This window comes from Euprymna scolopes, chromosome 10, assembly GCF_053919585.1.
Source record: "Euprymna scolopes isolate OS-2025 chromosome 10, ASM5391958v1, whole genome shotgun sequence".
NCBI classification, from domain to species: Eukaryota; Metazoa; Mollusca; class Cephalopoda; order Sepiida; family Sepiolidae; genus Euprymna; species Euprymna scolopes.
Genome location: NC_136491.1, coordinates 112,844,455 through 112,868,991, shown reverse-complemented (window position 1 = coordinate 112,868,991; position 24,537 = coordinate 112,844,455). Strand labels below are relative to the sequence as shown.

General features: G+C 34.8%; 1 protein-coding gene across 1 annotated transcript in view; it reads right to left on the bottom strand.

Annotated features, from left to right (window-relative positions):
• Positions 1–24,537, bottom strand: part of LOC145286220 (H(+)/Cl(-) exchange transporter 7-like) — a 142,048-nt gene that overhangs the window by 68,720 nt on the left and 48,791 nt on the right. The window contains exons 8-9 of the mRNA XM_080135028.1: positions 12,758–12,901; positions 10,029–10,112 (exon numbers count right to left, since the gene is read on the bottom strand). Coding sequence (XP_079991154.1) covers positions 10,029–10,112; positions 12,758–12,901 — 228 coding nt within the window. The remainder of the gene's footprint in view (positions 1–10,028; positions 10,113–12,757; positions 12,902–24,537) is intronic.

Genomic DNA, 24,537 nt, shown 5'->3' with positions numbered 1-24,537 from the left:
GATATATAAAGGTTAAAAATATTTTTACATATATACATTTAAAAAATTTTTTTTTTATTAATATAAAAATTTATTATATGTAATTATAAGTACATTTTATACATTGCTAATATATTTTTGGATTTCCTTTATTAATATAGTCTGGTTTATCTTAAACGGTTTGAAAGCATCAGGATAACGAACAAATGCTTTATTTAACTGTTTAAATATTTTATTTTTCTCCCCAACTTGTTTTATCATCCTTATTACTAAACTAGAAACTGGTGGTATAAAATCTGTTAATTTTAAAGTAATGCGAGCTATTCTCAAAAACTCTGACATAATGGTTCCATAAAACATAAAAACAGGGCAGGTGCTATCTTTATGGGGCATACATACTATTTTAAAGGGGAAAGCGTTTCTTTTATCAAATATTTTATAAAGAAAAATCCCATCCTCAATTTTTATATCTAAATCCAGAAATGTAGCCCGTTGTCCTCTATATATATATGGATGGTATGCACCATCCCTAGGTGGGGCACCATCATCATGACAGGTTTGGTCATGATCAGTCCAGTAGTGTGGGTTGTAGAATTGTACAGACACACATGAATGCTACTGCTTATATAAGAACAAGTAGTTAATAAAACATGTTAAAAACACTTTGACAAAGAGTTAAAAACATTTAATTTTAAAAAGGAAGCACAAAATAAGTGGATAGTCTTTAATCTGAGGAGTTTTGAAGAAATACTTTCCTTCTCATCAGAGGGTAAGATTTAGCAAAATGCGGGATCGGATTTTGCTTGCAAAAGTATTTGATGAAACTACAAGCGAGTCATAAATCTTACTTGGTAACAAGTAGTGAAGGAGAGGGAATATGGTTAAGAAAAAGGTGATTTCACGTGAATGGATAGTCTGGTGAAGGGTAAAATATCCAATAATGGTAAAATCCAAAAACGTTGGTTAAGTTTCCATATATATAACTACTTCATTTACTCACATAAATTTAATATACGAAAGCAAACAACTGTGTTCACAAAATAAAACTTACTCTAGGATAGCGATACAAAATAGCTTTAAAGCTAACAATAACAATAGAAAACAAACAAATAAATTAAACAAACATGAATATACATAAACGATCACACATATATGTATATGTATATATATGTGCATGTATGTGTGCACACATAGGTATATTTATATATATATATAAAAAAGGAGGGAAAAGATCTACCTTAAACCACTAACCTAGCTCTAAAACAGATCCTTTGTTCGATAAAATACATGGCCATTGGCTGATAGGAAGGGGCGCGGTGGATACTAGAAAGCTGATTGGCTAACCAGAAATCCTCAACATATATAAAAACAAGAAGCAACCACAGAATTTGCGCATAAGCCTGACGAATCCTATAAGTGGATGAAACGCAGAATATTCAGTGTAGCTTAATCGCCATATATATATATATATATATATATATATATATATATATATATATATATAAGAGAGAAAGAGAGAGATGGTTCCTTGATAGTTAAAAAAACATTTGATCTAAATTTTAAATGTTGGTATTATTTTAGGAATAGATATCCATAGATTTGCAATCAACTATTTTTTTTTTTTTTTTAACTCTTTTTCATCTCAAACAATGCATATTGCCACTTGGAACATAAGAGGCTACTATTTGGGATTGTATCTAACAGGGGGACTGCGAGGAGTTGAACAGCGAGATGTCTGTTCACATTACATTTAAACTTCTGCGAATTAGTACAGTCAGAGAAGCAGGAAACAAAGGGAATTCTAAAGTTTATTAGTCCAAGACAAAAAAATTATTAGAATAGAAGGCCTACAACAGTAAAGGAGTGGAATGTTACTGTTTGCTGGGTTAATCGGGATTATTATGTTGAGGAGATACAAATGCTAGAAGTTTGGAGAACATTTTATTAAAGTACTTGTAAAACCAGCACAGGGATGCAATATTGTGGTAATGGGACAGAGGTTGGAGCTTGGCCGGCAGTATAGAATCAGATTTGAGACTCTTTTGAACCCTGTCTAAGAGGGAGAGACTGATGGTAGATGTACCAGTTCAGATGTGGCACAATACTTCAAGCACGGACGAACTGAAATGGAGAAATATTTTGATCTAAATCTAAAATTATGTTCCTAAATTTTTGGAGATGAGGTTAGATAATTTGAATTATTCGGACTATTATTCTCATCACACAAACGTTCAGCCAATGTAACCTCCAACCTTCTTCAGGTGTATCTTGTTGATCTCTGAAATCTTACTGTTGAACTTGAGGAATCTGCACAAAATTTTGAATGGAGCCCCCCCCCTTTTTTTTTAAAATCAATGACGGAACCAGAGCATGCTACCACTATGGATCAAATAAAAGATTTTGTTTGAAATTCCATGTAGATTAAATTCAAACCATTCATTTCAACAGTCGGTGGGAAATATTTGTAATTGGGTCTTTTAGTAAAAAAATATTCCACTTATTAAAAAAAACAACAACATTTATTTAACTAGCAAAAGGACACTCCTAGTGGAGGAGGTAATGCCTAGGAAGATGGTCTCATGACAACAGAATATAACCCTAATTTCTTCCTCACTAAAAAATGGCAAAGGTAGTGACTAAAGGAATGGTATCAATAGATCCTTCACTATTCTTATCTCCCTCTTCAAAATAAGGAATAGATAATGCTTGAGAGGATGGTATCATGGCAATAGGATAGATACTACCCCCTCCCCTGAATTGAATAGTGAAAGATAGTGGATTACTCTGATGTTGTAAAATGAATTGAGCATTAAAAGAGAGCTAAGTAGTTAACGACACAGACTGACAGCCGTTTAGCTGAAACCACTGTCAATAATTTTCCCCACTCTTTATCTGTGCCTAAATCAAAACATAGATTCCATGAACAATGCTTCTTTCTTAGAAGTGCACCTTGTGGAACTCTCTTCCGTTTGTCTGTTTCCCACCTGACTACAACCTGGATGTCTTCAAGTCCAACATAAACAAGTTCCTGTTGAACTGCCCCCTTAAGTAAGACGTTATCAAAACTCCAATACTAATGATTACTACGATACTATCCCATTAATTACTGTACAAGCAATAACCCTTATCCCCAAGTGGCTTCTGGGCCTTAATAAGTGGTGACCTCCATGTAAAAAAAAAAAAAAAAAAAAAGTTTGAACCACTTCATTCCAGAGAAACATTCATCACTTAGAGATGTTGGCAACTTTTAATTAAGTACCAGATGTCTTTCTAGACAGAGTTCTAACTCGAAAGATATCCGGGAAACAAATGCTAACAATAACCATCTGATTCATTCGAAATGAATGAATGATGCTCAACAAGAAATAGAAACAAGAGAAAAGCAAACACAAGGAACTGATTGTATGCGCACGTACACACATACTTCAGAAAGTACGTACCAATAATTTCTTTCTCCATCAGGTGACTAGAAAGATTCTTTTTATGCCCCCCCTTTTATTTTAAGTTTTAATTTATTTAATTTACATACCAAAACATTTCTATACAAGAAATGGGTGCTTATACACTTACTGAACCGCACTATCTTTAAAATAGTATTTTCAAGTTAAATTAAAATTTTACAATATCTTTCTTTCTTATTAAACTGTTAGGTAAAAGTACAGAATAGTTATAAAACACCCTCTTCTTCCCATGTTAAGAATGACTTTCTAAATAACATTATTCCAGCACGGCTAAATAAGTGCATAAGTACCAAGAAATGTTCACATATTAAGAAGTATCATATATGCATGTATATTTAAAATAAAAATTGAAAACCAAAAATGATGCAATTTTAAAATAAATAAAATTATTTTATTTATGAAGGACATTCCAAAAGTAATGCCTCCTATTTTTTATTCTTTCCGAATGGATCAGATGGGGTTGCAAATTGCATTTTTATGATGACTGAACTAATGCATTCATGATCTGAAAGTTTCATCTCTCTGTCGCAAATATTGATGGTGTGAAACTAAGAAAACAACCCCTGGCATGAACTGCATCAGAAGTAGAGATGTATTGTTGAATTGCTGGCAAAAGTGCATTGAGAATGGTGGTGACAATGAAAAAGAAATTATAGAGGTTGCTTGTTTTACTGGTAACACTCCCGTCTTTGTAGCTCTTCAACTTTTTGAGTTAATAACTATAGGATGCTTTACTTTTTGAATGACCTTTGTATGACAAAGCGCAGTCCGGAAGTCCATGCACAGCCATCATTCATTACTGGCCAAATTGCATCGAGAAAGATGGTGACTATGAAGAAAAATAACTTCTGGAGCAAAAAACATATGCCATCAAACAATACAGTTCAGACAACTTACACCTTGCTAGACATTTTCTATATTAATCACAAACCAAGCTCGTTTTTTGTTTTGTTTTTGGAAACGGCTATGTATTTTAATTGTAAATGTCTATGTATTTTTTGTAAACGACTGTAATTTTTTTATTTTTGAGATTCTGTGAGGTGGTAAAGGTGATGTAACCGGCCTCAGAATTGTTTAACGTGGACAATTTTGGGTTGCCACGAATTTGTGTTTTGTTATTTGAAATTTTATTCTTGGTAAGATGAGATTTTGTGAATGCTTATAAGAATTTTTAAAAATTTTTATTTTTATGTAATTGATGTGTTCTCAAATCAGAATTGTGCAGGTTTTTTCTTGTTCTTGGACATGTATTTTTTTTGCAGAATGGAGGAGGAGTGAATCTTTGCCTTGTGGGGTTTATTGAAATAATGATTAATTTAAGAGTAAGAACATGTTAATTAATAATGATAGTAATAATAAAATTGGGAAAAAGAAAAAGAAATAAGATTTAAGCAGTGTAAAAAGAAAAAGAAAAAAGACACTACTGGGTTGAATAAAGGGTCAACTAGTTCTTAAGTTTTGGAAGAGTCAAAAGTTCAGTCGATATTTATTCTAATTTTCGAAATGGTTGTAGAACTTTTTTTTGTGTCGTTTTTTTGTGGGATTTTTCTCTGGATGCGTAATTCAGCGGGAGACATAAGAAAATGCTCTCGTAATGTTATAAGAAAAATCTTTTATCTCGTAGGAGTCATGTGCTTATGGAAATGCGTTATAGCATGACGAGAGATATCGTGATCTCTGCATGATCCTAAGATGTGAGATGGGAGCCATAGGGTCACAGAGTTGTTGACCTTTGAAGGCGCAAGGATTCGGGCCACATGGTATTATTTGTAGATGTTATGTTATTTATTTGAATTATAACTTATTGGATAATGGCTGACAGTTCCTTTGCCAGTGGGGTGAGCTTAGGATTCCCTTAGTAAAAGTGGGTAGTAAAAAAATGTATGTCTTCGCCATACATTTTGATAAATAATGAGGGAAGGAATGTTATAGAATGACGAGAGAGAGAGAGAGAGGGAGATGTGTAAATTATATTGAAACATGTTGACCGGAAGTCAGGGTCAGCTGATCGAATTGCGTGTGAATCACGTGATCAGGTTAGCTGAATCGTAGAGATTTGGTTTGGGCTTAGAACGCGACGGACGGCTTCACAGATGTCTCCTACCCTTCACTGGAGTGGAGGGACGCTGACGTGTACCACACAAGCCAGAGATTCATTTTCCATCCTTTTGCAAGACATCTTTCCAGATGTCTCACAGAAGGATGGAAAGTGAAATAAACTATAAAACAGATTCCTTATCTTGGAGTGAAATAAATCTTCGTCCAAAACAGGTACCATGGCTCCCCTGCAAGACGAGATGTTTCCAGATGGACCAACATCGCGCATGAAGGTATGTTGAAAAATACATGTACCACACACACACAACGGCATATGAACATATTTAATAGACTGACCATTAGACGATCACACACACGATCCCCTTTATTAGAGATAACAACGCAACACACATATATACATACATGCACATACATACATACATATATATATATATATACATACATACACACACACAGATATATACATACATATGATGATTGCAACGTCTTGTCAGACTAGTGCCACTCCCTCAGTCACTGAAAATCTATGTATCCAAAGATGACTTCTTAGTCCTGCCAGCGACTTGCACACCCTCTAGCAGACAGGACACTAAAAACGATCATTGGCATACATATACACATACATATATATATATACATACACATATTCATGCATGTACATATATACATACATATGCACACATATATACATACACATATATACACACATACATACATATAATAATGGTAGATCAGTTATTACATGCTTCCAGCCTTTCAGGCCTGCATGCATCACAACTTTTCCATCGTCAAAGGACTTTTTTTTTTGTGTCGACAAATGCCTCAGGGAGGGTCTGTACAAAGATGTTATTGCAGAGTTTTAGCTTTGTACGACAGCTAAGTCTCACTTTCGGTTCAAAATGTTGCGATCCAGCAACAAGCAAGATTAGCCAACAAGTCAAACCGCAGACTAACTTAATGTGGGTACTGGTCTTCCACTTTGTTTTTTTTTTTTTTTTTTAAATCAAAGATATGCTTCTCCTACAGGGGTTGCCTTCACCACGGCTTATGGGAGCCCTCTCCACCCCAATGCTATTTGGTCCATGTCTGGGATTTACGTTGCTGGGCATCAGAAGATATTCCACACACGGGTGGGTTATGCATGCCACAGCTGACAGGGCCTAAGCTTCTCTGAAGGTGCGTGTTAGGGTTACCTCACCCTTAGCCTTTAGTGAAAGAACCTTGGCCAACAAGGCAGTTGAGGTCCAGTTATACAGCGTCGGACACATGTTGTTCATCAGAGCCCCAACAATAAATAAAAACAACTGGTCATGAGTTGCGGTGTCTGTGCAAATCCCAAATCAAAGGAGGGATAAAAACGGCAGAACTCCCCAGCGATCACGACGATGGTGATGGTGGGTCCAATAAATTAATTTAAATAATTTGCTTTTACCTATTCATGTTCAAATCAATTTAAATAAATTAATACATAAATATATATATATATATATATATATATATATATATATATACACACACACACATACATATATATATATATATATATATATATACACACACACACACACATACATATATATATACATTGCAACGTCTTGTCAGACGGGTCCTGGATATGACCTTAAACTATATCCGATGGTGAAGCCCCAGCTTGCAGGCTTTGGGGAGTGTGGAGTCACCCCTTAATTGCCATTGCTCCCAGGTCCACTCTGACCCGGTCTGGGGGTACCTGTGAGGGTCTCAACTATGGGTTAAATAGAAACTGACTGGAAAAAAATATATACATATTCTATTAAAAACCTTTTCTTCACAATCACTGGATTCTGCATTAGATGACCTAAAAAGGGTTGATATGCCGTAAAACAAAAACAACCAACCAACCTTGTCAGACGAGTGCCACTCCCTCAGGCACTGAAAGTCCATGAGCTGAAAATGACTTTAGTCCTGCCGGCGAAATTCACATGCTCAAGCAGACATGACACTGAAGACGGTTACTGATATACATATATACACATACATATAACCCACATATATGCATACATACATACACAATAGACATTACATAAGACGGTCATTGGCAAATATACATATATACACATGCATATCTGTAAACATACACACATATATGCATACACAATGCATAATACACACATAAACAAATGCATACACACATACATATACGTACACATATGCACATATATATATATATACAAACATACACTTACCTACATATGCATACATAAATATGCACTCATATACATGCACACACATATGCATACGTACACATGCATATACATACACAAACATATATACATACATACATACATATATACATACATATATACATACATACATACATACATACATACACCTATACATACACATATACATAGATACATATAATGATGGCAGGTCAATTATTACATGCTTCCAGCATATCAGGCCTACACACGTCATAACTTTTCCATCACCACAAGACCATTTTTTTTATAGACAAATGCCTGAGGGAGTATCTATACAAAGATGATGTTACAGAGGTTTAGCTTTGTACGACAGCTAAATCTCTCTCAGTTCAAAATGTTGACATCCAGCAACAAGCAAGAGCAAGATAGCCAGTAATAAGTCAAACTGCAGACCAGCTTAATGCAGGTACTGGTCTCCAGCTTTATGTTTTTTTTTTTTTTTTTTTTTTTTTAAATCAGATTAGCTTCTCCTAGAGGGGTTGCTTTCATCACAGCTTACGGGAGCCCTCTCCACCCCACATACACATGAAAATAAACACATGCGTACATACAGATATACGCCAACATACGTATGCATGTGCACACACATGCAAACATAATCACGTAGAGGCACACATATACATACGTACACACACACACATACATGTAAAATACACATGAAGGAACATTCCAAAAGTCATAAATAGTAAGTGATCAGCGACTGGACCAATTTTGTCCCTTTTCCTTCCTGAACTTATATATATATATTATATATTACACACACACATACAAGCTGACTTAAGTTATTTATTTATTTATTTTTTACTTATATTCATCCCGTACAAAGCATATCACCACTTGGACGTAAGGGGCTACTATTGTCTAGGAAAGATTAACAAGATATTTGTTTCTGTTACATTTAAATTTCTGCATATCAGTACAGCCAGGGAAGCAGGTAGCAGGAAAGGAATTCCAAAGTCTAGCTGTTCGAGGGAAGAAACTATTAGAAAGCTTCCTGGCATTTACGAACATCAACAGTGAAGGGGTGAGATCTTATTGTTAAGCAGGTGAGGGTATGTGCGTCGAGGAGGTACAAGTGAATGAGTTCATCAGAACACATTCCATTAAAATATTTGTAAAACAGACACAGTGATGCAACATTACGGCGATGGGACAGGGGCTGGAGCTTAGTTAATAAAGTGGAACCGATTAGATTGACAACTCTTTTTTGAACACTATCTAAGAGGAAGAGACTAGTGGTAGATGCACCAGCCCAGATTTGGCAACTATACTCCATGCATGGGCGAATGGTGGTCTTGTAGAGGTATAGGATACTCTCAGATGTGAGTAGTCTTCTAGCTCGATAGAGGGAACCCAACTTCTTTGCAGCAGCCTTTGCAATGTCCTCAATGTAGTTGTTTCGGTTCATATTGCCCACAAATGTTAGGCCGAGGAGTTTGGAGGTAGAATTTTCAGGTAGGGTGCTATTTGTCATGGATATAGGCGGTTGGAGAGGCATCTTGTAATTGTAAAAGTCATAGACAAAAGTTATAACCCATTGATTCAGAATGAGCGATTTATGTCAAATTGATGGTTGAATACAGTTAAAGTTTTGCTCATTTTTGCATTAAATATTAATCCCTATTAATCCCTAACTGTGCACTGAATGAACACCATGTTAGTCATTTGCACCTTATCATTACAAAGTTTAGTACAAAATTTCAGACAGATGTGCCCAGTAGTTTCTGAGAAAAAAATGGAACGGATGGACAGACAGACAGACGAAGAGAAATATAATATAGATTAATAATTGCAAGAAAAGACTAACATGCTCAACAAATCTAAATAGTTTTATTCAAACAAATTTGTCTTACAAAAGATAGCTGCATGCATGCACACAATCTCAAAAAACACATTTCTATCTTGACTTTTTGGCAAGAACAAAGTGTGGTATCTGTTCTAATGTTGCACTTAGTTCTTTCTGTCCTTAGTCAGGGAGAAGTCCTATATTTCTATTTTATTTTTATTTCAATCCGGAGAGCCTCTTTTTTTTTTTGAGGGAGCTGGATTCTCTTCGCATTAAAAACCGACCTTATGCCTAGCTTTGCTTTCATGGGGGAGGTAAGTAAATAGAAAAAATCTATATAAAACAGTAAATACATTTTTATATACAAGATAGCTGAGATACCCATTCTAAGATGGGTTCATGATGAAGACATTGACAAACTGCAAAATAAGTGGTTACTTATAAGCTTACAAGTGAAAGTGAATTGGAATGAAAACATGAAAAAGAAAAAAAACTACTTACATTTAAATCGAATTTAAGTGAAGATGATCGACCTTGGGAGATTCCTGCTGCCACTACAGCACCAGAATGAATCATCGGACCTTCCTAAAAATAAATAAAATAATTTACAGAAGGATGTTGTAGTCTGTGCATAGCATTGTGTGTAGTGGATAAAAAAAAATTGTGTTTGAAAGCTGTGACAATACAGTTTTGTAGAAAAACATCATTGGATATGAGACATATCAGACATAAATGCCAACTCATTTCCACAATAATTTATGATTCTTTACAAATTTAATGCAACAGGGATCCTATAACTTAGAGTTGTTGTACATATTCACAATTTTTTTTTTCTGAAGATGAGATTTACCTTGAAAATTCAAGGAATATAACATCACAATTCTGGTTCCACACATTAGGTCGGTAATTGAAAATTATTGAAAATTTTCTATCTTGTTATTTATTCTGTATATCTTGTCTTATATCCAATGGTGTTTTGGGATTTTACTAATTATGTATGACAAATTAAGACATGATGAATGTACGGTAATGCACCACAACTGCTCCTGCTGATTCTCTATTTGTGTGATATTTTAGGCAAGTCATTCAAGCCACCTGAGATTCTTATATCAAGAACAAGAAGTAAACAATTTTAATTTATACAAATTGACATTTTTTTTTTCTAAAGTCTTTGTAAAAAAAAAAAAAAAAAAAAAAAAATCAATTTATTTTGACTGACAGACTGGGGAATTAAATAATTTGATATATTTACTTTTCATTGTCATTTTTTTTTGTAAACATTTACTATTAAAAATAAAACACTACGAAAACATTCATGATTTTAAAAGAGTAAACAAATATTTTTCTTTTAACTTAAAAAATTTTTCTTTTTATGTTTGACTATTTTTTATTTTAGATATTCTTGCTAAACTAAGTCTGCAAAAAAGAAAAGAAAAAGAAAATTGTTTATTTTTTTACAAAGATTTTTTAGTGACCCCCCCCCCTAAAAAAACAGCAGGAGCAATTTGTTATGTCTTTGTCATGCGTTAATTTGTCATGCCTAAATATCACATGAATAGAAAATCAGCAAAAGCAGTTGTACCGTGTACACTTGCCACGCCTTAATTTATTGTACATCAATAGTATAACCAGTGTTGTTATGCTAAATGCAAAAGTTTTCTAAAAATTTGTCGTATACTAGAAAATGTAACCAGCTTTAACCAAATTTTGAATAAATTTATTCAAATGATTCATGAGTAAAAGTCTATATAGTAATACACTAAATTACTTTATGTTCATATGTTATCCTTTTCAAACACATAAAAAAAAAAGAATGAGATCGTCCAATCAACAAAAATGATGATTAATCTAATATTGTTTAAACAATTCCGACTTTACCCAGAGTAGAATTTTACTGATAGGCAAGTCAATGATATTTTCGTTAAGTTCATCAGAGTACATTTCATAGAAGTACAAGTAAAACAATCAGAAAGATACAACGTTGTGACACTGAGACAAAGACTGGATCTTAATAAACAGTGTGAGACTTTATTAAGTTAGTTTCTTTTTTGTACTCTGTTCAAGAGAGGAGTGAGACTTGTGGTTAATGTAATAATAATTTACCCGTTTTAAAACGGATTGTTTCGAAATCAAAGTATATCATCCTGTCGACTATAATGATACAATTTTAAAAATAAATTTTACAATTTTAAAATAGATAAATTTCAAAAAGTGACATTTGTTTGACTGGAAGACTGTTCAGCTAACAATTATCTTTACATTAATGATAATGTTTGAAAAAGAATTAACTTGCTACAATTTTAAATAAATAAAGAGACAATCATTTCAAGAAGATTTAGTTGAAAATGGCAATTATTTTTACAGAAAATGTATAACAATCTGCTAAACCACTTAATATTTGTATGTCTGTTATGTTTGTATGTCTTTTTTGAGTGCATAACAAAAATGAGTTTATCAAAGATGGCGATTAATCTAATGCTGCCAAAGTAAAGCATTCCGACTTTACCCATTTTAAAATGAATTGTTCTGAAATCGAATTATACTCGAATTATTCACTGAAACTGAACAATTTTAAATAAACTGTTTTAATTTATTCGAATAAAAAAAAAAAAAAATCAGCTGGCAATTATTTTTATACAGTAAGAAGACGGAATATTTATTGCTTTGATTAAAATTAAATTTTAAATAAAAAGGGACACAAATTTTTGATATTGTGTTGAAATCAGCTTCTGCTACAGAGCTCTACGGACAAATTTATCTTTAGTTGACCTTTGACAAAATATTTTCGTATACTAGCCAAATAGAAAAGTTACTAGCCAAATCCACATGATTTTTGAAATATGACATCTTCGTTCTGTGACGATTATGTACATAAAGTTTTTTCTGTATTTTTTTAGTAAGTGTAATTCTAAATATACAACAAATTTTATGTTGATACTTGAAGGTATAAACATTCTAATTTTTTCATGTTTTTTTAAACAGCCGTCATTAAAAAAAAAGAGTATATTGCCCTATTAAACTTTTATTGTTTGAATAATTTAACTTTGTTCGCTTTATTAAAAAAAAAGTTGAAAACATATTTTTCACTCATTAATGAGCTTTGGAAGATTGTCAGTGAAAGAAATACAATTGCCAAAAAATAAGTTTCATTATTTCTAGTCGCCACTTTGAAAAATCACTCGCAAATGCGACTGTTTCACTCGCAATGCAGAACACAAAATGACACTCACCTTACCAACCGCTAGTCCACCAGCCACAGCACAAATAATGCCAAAAACTTTTATTATCAGAGTTTTCAACCGTACAACTTCAGGCACTTTGACCCCGTTCAGAAAACATTTAATTTGAGGGATGCCGCTTCCAAAAGCAACAGGCTTAAGAATAAGAAAAATAAAATACAAAACGTTTTTAGTTATACAAAATGTTCAAATTATATTCAGATACAGAAAAGTATGAACATATATATATATATTATATATATATATATATATTATATGGAAAAAGGAAGACCTAATAACTCAACGTTTCACCCACTGCTTTGTAGAGTTTTCAAGAGCAAAGAAAATAGCTAAAAAGAGTAGAAAGATATATCAATGGGTATGGAGTCAAAGATGGCTTCATTGCCGGTTTGAATCTTCTGACCGGCAGTAATATCGTGACACCTTGCACTGATGATTCCGAAAGGATGAAACACTAGTGTCTGTAGGTATTTAATAATTATATATATTACGTAATAATTATTCTTTATACTTACAGACACTAGTGTTTAATGCTTACACAATCATGAGTGTTGGAGGTGACAATTCCTACTGGTTGGGAGATTCAAACCCAGCTATGAGGATAAATGCCAAATTCGGGTGGAGACATTAGACAATTCAGAGTGTTCAAAACGAGCGGAAACGGAAATCGTGAAAGTTACATAATTTTTATTTCTCAGTGACCATCCTTAAGTATTCTTAAAGAGGCTTGATAATTATAATTAATAATTATTCATATATATATATATATATATATATATATATATAATTTTAGTCATTCAATGAATTTTAAAATTTATGACGTGAAATGTTTGAATTTCAAAATCAAAGGATTTTTATTATTCTATGCAAGACAAAGAATACATTTGAAATATTATAACTTGTTATCCTATAGGATTTCGAAGTCTACCATCTCTTCAGAAGAGAAAATATTAGCAAATATTTATAATGGTTTACCCCTTATTTGCTAAAGTCAGTGAGACATGGAAAGTCACAATTAAACATTTATTTGTTCTATCTTGTACATCAAACAATTCTTATTTAGGTGGGATAGTACTTATAGAATATTACTGTCAGTAATACCCTATAAAACTTAAAATCACAGGTTTCCATACCAGCTAATTGTCGTGATAATACATACTTTGGAAGCATTGATAAACAGACTCGAAGGTGGTGTAAAATGCGTTCTTTATTGTCTAGTAGTAAACGTTGCACTGAGAAACAATGGCGGACGAGATTCATACGTCACGGGCCAAGGGGCATAACTCGAGGCGACTAATAGTCTCTTAGCCTATATTATGACATCCCTTCCCTTCCATATATATGTATATAGTCCAAGGGCGATATTTAGCCTTTATCTGATTAAGGGATAACATAGTCTCTAATATACTATTTAGCTTGTCTCCATTGTTCTAGGGTAATGGTATTGTCTCTTTTTTTTAGGATAGTGTAACCTATAAGTTCAGTTTCTGAGGAGCATTCACTCGTCTCTGAGATCTTCTTAATTCGGGGGTGAGTTTCTCAGTTCGGGTGTGAGGCGTGCCGCTGGAGTGTTGTTCGGTGGTCGGCTGTTCGATTTGTTTAGGGGGGGGGACCTTCCTTCTGGGTGGGATCCGGTGGAGAGTCGCTGGAGCGAGGTTGGTCGGATCTATTTGCGGTTGTTGATCTCCTCCCAGCTGGTCTGAGGAACTGCCTGTTCCTTCTATAGGTGTTACCGTTCTCAGATTCAACTATGTAGGATCTGGGTGTCACGCTGGAGCGCTGAATTTTTCCAGGCTCCCATATCTTTGCTTCTTCCTGCTGGACATAGACATTCTGTCCTGCATGTAGGTGGGAGTGGTGTCTGTTATGTTTCCTGTCATAGCAGACCTTAGACTGATCTTTCTGTTTCTGTATGGCTGTCCTAGTCTGCTCATCGCCAAGTTGTTGCTTGGATACTAGGGGTGTCCATATTTTTCGTCCGTTGAGTAACTCTGCCGGGGACTTAATGTCTGATGACAGTGGCGTGGCTCTGTAAGCCATCATTGCTAGGTAGCTGTCTTGACCAGTTTCCCCTGCCTTCGTCAAAATTTTCTTGCATGTTCCCACCATTCTTTCGGCGAATCCGTTAGACTTGGGGTAATGTGGGGACGATGTCCTGTGTTGGAAGCTGTACGTCCTGGCAAAATCCTTGAAATCTTTACTTGTAAATTGTGGACCATTGTCCGAGTACAAGATTTCCGGCACTCCTTGTTCCTCAAATATCGTCTTAATACTTCTAATAACGGATATTGATGAGGCGGACGGAAGGCGTCGTACGAAGGGGTTTCGGCTGTACTGATCTGCCACAAGCAGATATTCTTTCCCTGCCAATGTGAACAAGTCTGTGCTGACGTACTGCCAGGGGTACGTAGGGGTTTCGTGCTGGAGTATTGATTCGGGCGGGATACTGGCTTGGTATTTCTGGCATGTGTGGCACTCTCGGACTATATCTTCTATGTCCTTATTTAACCCTATCCAGTACACCGCTGAACGCGCTCGTAACCTCGTTCTCTCTACTCCTTGGTGTGAAGCATGCAGCTCTTCCAGTATGCCTCTTTGCAACGAGGCTGGGATAATGATTCTCTGGCTCTTGAGTAGAATTCCATCCTGGACCCCAATCTCATCTCTGAAATTCCAGAATGGCAGGAGAATTCCTGGGCAGTCAGCCCGGTTGGAAGGCCAGCCGGTCAATACCATGCTTACAAGTTGCTTTAGGAGTGGATCCTGGGATGTTTCCACTCTTATATCTTCAACTCTCGTCGGCGCAAAGTTGAGGTATGAGATCATGCTATGGACGTTGAGATCGATCCCTTCAATGTGCCCACTGGGTCTGGGTGCTACTCGTGACAAGCAGTCTGCAATTGGAACTGTTTTTTCTGGGGTATATTTTACAGTAAAATCATATCTCTCGACCTTCAATAACATTCTAGCCAGTCTTGGGGGTGCTTGTGCTAGATTTTTCAATGCTATCGACTCCAATGGCTTGTGATCCGTATGAATTGTCGTTTTGTGGCCCCAAACGTAACTGTGAAATTTCTCCAGGCCAAAGACGATAGCCAACATCTCCCTCTCTATGTTTGAGTAGCGTGTTTCTGGTCCGGAAAGTGCTTTGCTCGCGAATGCTACTGGTCTGTCGTTTTGTAGCAGAGCCGCGCCTATACCCATTGAAGACGCATCTACCTGTAGCACTATTGGTTCTTTAGGATCGAAGTATCGAAGTGTCGTATGATTTCCGATCTCTTTTTTGATTTCTTCGAATGCCTGTTGCTCCTGTGAAGACCATGTGAAGTCATTCTTCTTCGATGTTAACTCACGTAGGGGTTTTGTCAGTGTCGCGAGTCGTGGAGAGAATTTGTTCAAGTAGTTCACCAGGCCTAGGAAGCTGGTGAGCTGCTTTGCATCCTCGGGGGGTTGCATCTGTGTGATCGCCTCTATTTTCCGGGGATCTGGCTTGACACCGTCTCTTGAGATTATGTGGCCGTAGAAAGGGATTTCGGAGGTTTTCACCACAAATTTCTCTGAATTAAACCTGCAGTTTCTTTCCCTTGCTCTAAACATTAGCTGCCTCAGTGCCTTGTCATGGTCACTGCCGTCTTCCTCGAATCCGTACACTACTATGTCGTCGCATATGGATAGGACATTTTCGAGGTCTCCGAAGTTTTCCTGCATGGCTCTTTGGAACTCATCTTGGGCAGATTTGACTCCCATGGGGTACCTGTTGTACATGTATCTGCCATGTGGGGTAATGAATGTTGTGAGACGTCTCGACTTTTCGTCCAGTTTCAAATGCCAGTAGCCGGACTTGATATCGACTTTTGTGAACCATCTAGCGTTGTCTAGTTCCGCAGTGATGTCTTCGAATGTCGGAGTCGCATAGTGTGGTCTGTGCACTGCTTTATTTAAGTCTCGGGGGTCGAGGCATAGCCTGACCGATCCGTTCCTTTTAGTGGTACAGACGAATGAGTTTACCCAGGGCGTCGGGTCCTTTACAGGGGAAATTATTCCCTGGGCCTCTAAGGAGTCCAACTCCAATTTCAACTTTCCTTTTAGGGATATTGGGACTCGACGTGGTGGGTGGACAACTGGTGGTACTTCGGGGTTTAAATGGATGGTGTGTTCACCTGGCAGACAACCAATGGAGTCGAATACGTCTGGAAATTCCTCAATGATTTTCCTCCTTTCTCCAAGGTTTCCCATCGTACATGGTTCCTGCACGGGGACCGGTTTCATGTCGTGCGGGGGAGTAGGCCGGGATGCTTTGTCCGTCACATGAGTTGTGTCCGTTTTTATAGCCAAGTTAAGGGTGACTAGCCCTAATTCTCTTGATGTTTGGAGTCCTATTAGTATAGGGTCTCTTGATTTCACCACGTGAAAGGTCGCTTTAACGAACTTGTCGCGGGATCTGACCCCTAAACGACAGGTCCCTTCTTGGTCTATCGTTGAGCCTCCAAACGCAATTAGCCTTATAGCTGATTTTTCCAGTGGTACTCCTTTCAGTTCCTTGAATACCTGTTTAGGTAACAGGTTGCTCATTGCACCTGTGTTGATTTTCGCGTCAACCTCTATTTGGGCTTTGCTGTTGCCTATCTTCAGTTTTGTGAAAGCTTCTGTGGTCGCTAACGGTAATTCCTTTACTGTGTGAAAGTACAGCTCCTCTGTGGAACTGTCGTCATTGCTACCCATATGTGCTGCTGCCATGTGGATTTTATTCTTATTATATTATATTTCCTCTGTGGCTGGAATGACTGTCTGCGTGTGTGCCCCTCGTCTCCCATTTTAGAGTGGCAAACTTTAGCAAAGTGTCCCTTTTTATTGCATTTTAGGCAGTATTTGCCTTTAGCTGGGCATTTATATTGATGGTGTTTTGTGCCACAATTACCACATGTGGTAGGTCCACTGGGCTGTCTGGCTCTAACTGCGAGTGTAGAGCTGTCTTCTACTGCTGTTGTACGTAATGCTTCCATTTGTTTACACGTGGCTTCTTTTGTCTCGACGATTCCGAGTGCTTTCTCGATCGTGAGATCGCTTCCTTCTCTTATTAGGGACTTTTGTGCAGACTGTAAATAAATACCGAATATGAATAGGTCCAACACAATGGTCTCTTCCACCGTCCGACCGTATTCACACTGTTTGGCTGTCTGACGCAGCCGACTTAGAAATGCGTGTGCCGATTCATCCGCATTTTGTTTACATTTTAGTAGGTTGTGTCTAGCTACACGAAAGTTCGATCGCGGATTCGCATATTCCTTAAAAAATTGGATATATTTATCCAATGTCCTTTCTTCTCCCTGTCGAAAGGGAAAAGTGTCACTTATTTCCTGGCCCTCGATACCAGACCATATTAGCAAGTAATTTAACTTTGTGTCTGAATCTACGTCTTTCATTGGGCCGTCAAAATATAAATGAACTTGCCTGATAAATCGGTCCATTGATTTGGCCAAATTTGAAGTGTTCCAATCGATTGTTGGAGGTGGTAGTTGCGAATATGTATTCATCGTCGATTGCGAGAAAAATACCGACACCACGTGTGTTTTGTATTAATTTTTTTTTTTTAGATCCCGAAAATGTTCGTTTTTTTAAATTTTTTTTTTTATTTTTGGTGTAATATTGTTACTATTCCTTTGATTCTTTAGAGGATCCCACTTCAGACACCATGTCGTGATAATACATATTTTGGAAGCATTGATAAACAGACTCGAAGGTGGTGTAAAATGCGTTCTTTATTGTCTAGTAGTAAACGTTGCACTGAGAAACAATGGCGGACGAGATTCATACGTCACGGGCCAAGGGGCATAACTCTAGGAGACTAATAGTCTCTTAGCCTATATTATGACACTAATTGTTAGATAAATTTATTCTGAAGTATATATATATATATATATATATATATATATATACACACACACACAGGCAGAAAGCTTTGAGAAGAAGTTTATTAATCAAGAAAAAAGCAAGCTCAAAACCAAGTGTAAATATTGTTATTTATATAGTAATTCCAACCAAATGAAAAAGCTCAATAGATCCACCGATGATAGTAAAGCTTATGATAAATAATAGTAAGAACAAAGCTGCAAAATAGAAGTTTACAATGAGTTTTTATTATTCGACAGAATACTTCAAAACTGATGTGTTAGGTAATGCTTATTCCTCCCATCAGAGGTCAACTGTTAGCAAAATAATCAGATAGGAATGCTAGATGTTAGCATTTCTATGCATTTGCTGGTTAATGCATGAGTTGAAACTAAACATGTAATGAATTTTAGTTATAAAATATAAAAAATATAATCTATATATATAAAGTAGTAGCGTTCATGTGTGTGTGTGTGTGTACAACTCCCAATGACCCAAGAAATATAAAGGCCATATGTGTGTACACCTTTCCTGGTCAAGAAATATTAATGCCCATATTAGGATACTTCTGTCAACAGAGACATGATATTGTATACGTTATTTCAATATATAGCATTCTTCAAACCACATTCACATTATTGAGTTACGATCATTAACATATCACATTAAATTAAATCTATTTAAATAATTACCTCGGTGACATTACTTATTCGACATAATAGCTTTGTTTCAACTGTACTAATTTAATTTCAAGTTATATTTAATTTAACTGATCTTTTCTGAAATCGTTTTATTTTCAAACCAAAAGGGGAAATAACTGATAGTTTAATTGAATCGGAGCACGTTATTAAATATTTGTTTTCATTTCGAAATATTCTAAGCTGAATTATTATTTTTATTTCGGAGGAAATTTTTTTTCGCTTATTCTTAATTTTTAAGTAACCTTTTTTATTTGTTAGAGAAAAATAATTAAAACTAATGTTCTCATTTACTTGCATCCTTATGAGGGCAAATGTGAACAAAATCCATCATCCTCTGGTCTTTTTGTTTGTTGTTTATAAAATTTAATCGATGTTGCCCAGGATTTATTATAATTATACCATAGCAAGTGTGTTTAATTGCCTGTAAAACAGATTTTCTTTATAATTTATTTAATATCTTAAATTAAAAATGGTCAATTTTTACAACCCAGCATCGTTTAACCCCTCAAAAAAAAAAAAAAAAAAAAAAAAAAAAATGGTCAATGTCAAGTTTCTTTCCAACTCCTCCAAAAACTTGAAAATGACGACTTTTAATGGTTTTCGATGGTGCTGAAATATCACATTTAAATTTGGGGCAGATTAGTAGTTTTCATGATATAAAAAATTACTTTTTAAAAAGGTGGGGGATCACTTTCCTATATAAATCTAACGTTAAATGGGCACCTACTTTCTAACCACCTAATAATTTCTTCATATCATAAAACAAATTTAACTGGGATATTCGTTTTCAGCACCACCAAAAACCGGCGCTGTTTTTTTACTAAGAGATTCGTTTATGTTTTCATAATTTAGGATGTAAATAATGCTGTCAGTAAGCTTACACAAGCGGTTTACAAAAATATATTTTTTTCATATTTTTTTTTTGAGGTGAGTATTCAATTATAGAATTTGTATAGTTTTTACCAGGTACTTCTGTAGTTTACTTAACGGCCTCCTAATGTAAACAGAATTTTTGTGAAATGTTAAACTGCAGAGGCACCTGTTAACAACTACACAAGTTGTATAACGAAAAAAGAATGAAAAACAAAAGTATGCTTTTGTAAACTTACTAACAGCATAATTAGCGTCCTAAATTATGAGATGAAAAAATGAATGCATCTCTTAGTAAAAAAGAAACTGCGCCAATTTTCGGGAGTGCTTAAAACGAATATCACAGTTAAATTTGTTTTATGATATAAAGAAATTACTAGGTGACCAGAAAGTGGGTTCTCATTTTACGTTAAATTTATATAGGAAAGTGATCTCCCACTTTTTGAAAAAGTAATTTCTTCATATCATAAAAACTACTTATCTGTCCCAAATTTAAACGTAATATTTGTTTTCAGCACCACCGAAAACCAATAAAAGTTGTCATTTTAAAGCTTTTTTGGGGAGTTGGAAAGAAACTTGACATTGACCAAAAAAATTAAGACCCGGTTTTTTGTAGCCTAATACGTTTAAGCAGTCTTATAAATAATATGAAAGAAATTTTGACAATCAAAAAAAAAAATTAACATTTTAGCGTGGGGGATAACTTTTCTATATAAATTTAACGTAAAATGAGCACCCACTTTTTGGCCACAAAGTGTTCAACCAGTCATCTCTAGCATTTTTTCAAGTTTGGCGATCGAGGGGGGTGGTGGACAAAACATGACAAATACAAAAACTTTCAGGTTTTTTGTAGTGGTGGGGGGTGGGAATTACATTTGAAACATAAAATAATGATAAATTTAATGATTTTTTATGAAACCATTCTGTACTTTCACCTAACAATTTCATAAATACAACGAACCCCAAAATATGACAAATTCAATTTTTTTTTGGGGGGGGGGAGGGGGGAGGATTACATTAGAAATATAAAATGACGAAAAATGTAATTTAATTGTTTTTGGAATTAATTTTTGGTAGATCTTTTTTTCTTTTTTCGATCGCACGAGCATTCACTGCTATTTTTATTGAAACAAACGTTGTAACGATTTATTTTTAATTATCTTTTCTTTGAAGGGGGGGGGGTCTTTCCAGTGATCAATATCCGGAGAATAGTTTCTTCTCTTTGTAGCCCTTCTGCTGAAATATCTGGTGGAGAGGGTATCACATACTTCATTTTTGGGCGATTACATTTACATGTTTTCATCTGTTCTTTTAATTTTGTTGTGGGGGTAACCACGTTACCCATGATGAAAATGATTAGTATACAGGTGTGTTTCAAACAGAACTTCATGTCAACCCAGGCAACGCTGGGTACCCATGCTAGTATATATAAAATAAAAATAATGGGGAGGGAGTGAGAGGAAGAGGGTAATACATTGAAACAGTGGAGAGAGGAAAATAGGAGAACTACAGTAATTAATGAGAAAGAGGAAGATTGCTGATATTACAAAGTGGAGATAAGTGTGCTAAGTAAGGTGGTTACTGCGTTTGCCATGACAGGATATGAGGCATGTGTTCAATATATGTGTGCATATGTCACCTATCATCAGTGTCTGCATGTGCATTGATATAGCTTCCTTATTTACATTGTTTTAAATAAAAACAGTTTCCCAAAATAACCGATCCTCTTATGTACCATGTTTAGCTATTTTCTTCACTCTTGAAAAAGCCCATAAACGAAATGAAATTAGGTCTTCCTTTTTATACTTTTATTTATATATATATATATTTTTACATGGTGGTCACCACTTATCAAGGCCCGGAAGCCACTCGGGGATAAGGGTTATTGCGTGTACAGTAATCAATGAGATAGTATCATAGCAATCGTTAGTATTGGAGAGTTGATAAAATGTCTTACTTATGGGGGCAGTTTATCAGGAATTTGTTTATGTTGGACTTGAAGACATCCAAGTTGTAGTCAGGTGGGAAACAGGCAAATGGAAGAGAGTTTAACACGCGTGCACTTCTAAGAAAGAAGCTTTGTTCATGGAATCTACGTTTTGATTTAGGTACAGAGTAAAGAGTGGGGGAAATTGACAGACAGGTGTTTATCGTGAAAGATTGGCGATGGGAACCAGAGATTGGAGCTCAGACGAGCACTTGCCATGGAAATAACGATAAAACAAAGACAGGCTCGCAACATCTCTTCTGTGAGAGAGAGGTTGCAGGGAAAAGAAAAGGGCATCCCCCACTAAGCCACAAAGTCTATTTTGTACTCTGTCAAGGCAGGATAGGCTTTTTTAGCAACTCCTGCCCAGATGTGGCAGCAGTACTCCATCCTTGGACGTACTTGGCTTTTTACATAGATTGAGAATTGCATTATATATATATATATATATATATATATATATATATGAGAGTTAAAAGAGAATAAAATAAATTCTTTAAGAGGACACTTCTCGGGATAATACAAAGCTCAACAAATTGTTTGGAAGCTTATGTAGAAGTCATGGTATAAAGAGTTCCCACTTACCAAATACCCCTAATTGATGCATAATAAATAAATAAATAAATAAATATATATACATTACTATATAGTTTTTATACCTTCATTTTCTTTATATATATATATATATATATATATATATATATATATATATATATATATATATATATATATATATATACACAGATACTATTATTACTTTTACAATAAAAATATTTAAATTAAAAAAAAAATATAAAATTTTATAAGTCCTTAATATTTATTTTCAGCTTTTCAAATAAATAATGCCAGTATAATTTGAAAATTCTGATGTTAGTTTGTGAGGTAAGAGAGAGTTAGCTATCTGTTTGCAACATTTGAAAAATTTTTTAAAAATTATTTGAATTATTCAGATTACTGTTCTTACTTGCCGATGTAACCTTTATGACCTTCCACAGGTGCATCTTATTAAACTCAAGAATCTATACAGAATTTTGAATGAAACCCTTTAATTCACATGGGTAGACAGTTCTCATGGTTGACAGAATAGAACTCTTATGTAATTCTTAATTATATTCTTAATATCGGCTGTAGTGCAGGATGTAACCTTTAATCTCCAAAAGACTGTCGCTTAGAACCGATTATTACTTGGCACTCTATCCATTATGCCAAGGATTTTATATTTTGGAATTTTTGAGATGAGGATTAATAATTCATATTATTTGCACTACTGTTCTTATCTTGAATATTATTTTCACAATGTGATGTAACTTCTGACCTTTTCCAGGTGTACCTTGTCAAACTCTGGAATCGGAATTTTGAATGGAATCCCTTTAATTGCTCGATCAGCAACGGCTGAGTAAAAAGTCCTAAATAATTCGCAATTGTATTCTATTGCCTGAACTGAGGATGTAACCTTCAACCTCCAGAAGAGTGTCACAACTTAATTTTTCCAAGTATTTTATCTCTTCTGCCACAGATCCTTGTTACTTGGCACTTTATCCGTTATGCCAAGGATTTTATATTTCTGAATTTTTGAGATGAGGATTAATAATTCATTATTTGCACTACTGTTCTTATCTTGAATATTTAACCTTCAACCTCCAGAAGAGTGTCACAACTTAATTTTTCCACAGATCCTTGTGGATAATTCTGGTATGAATTTTGGGAGCCTTAAACCTTTTTTTTTTTTGTCTTTGAAATTCTGTTTGCGAAGTCAAACTGAAGATGGTTTCTTCAGCTAAACCATTGTGAGAATAACATCCAAAATAAAAACACCAATTGATAAAATACCATATTTTTTAAGTTTAAAAGAAGTATAAAAATTAGAAAAAAAATTCCTTATTTTTTTTTTAACTTTTTGAAGAAATATGAGAATTACTTAAAAATTCTCATGTTTGTTTGTGTGGGATAGTCCTTAGATGAATGCAAATGGTATACTAGGAATGGTTTGAGAAAAGAGAGAAGCCGAAAAACAATTCCTTTTGAAGACTCAAGTGAATGAAGTTATCTCCCTTTAGAAATTGAAATTAAATTTAAAAACATGCAATAAAACAAGTAAAAAATAAATAAAAATTAGAAAACTAAAAATTAAAGATTTTGAATATAAAAAAATTTAAATTAAAAAAAATGTAAAAAACAATTAGAAAGTTTAGAAAGAAAAATCAAAAAAATAAAAAATAAAAACGAATTATGAAATTTGAAATCAAAATAAAAAATAGATTAAAAAGAAAATTAAAAAAAAAAAATCAAGATTTCTTTAAATTAAAAAAAAATAAATAGATTAG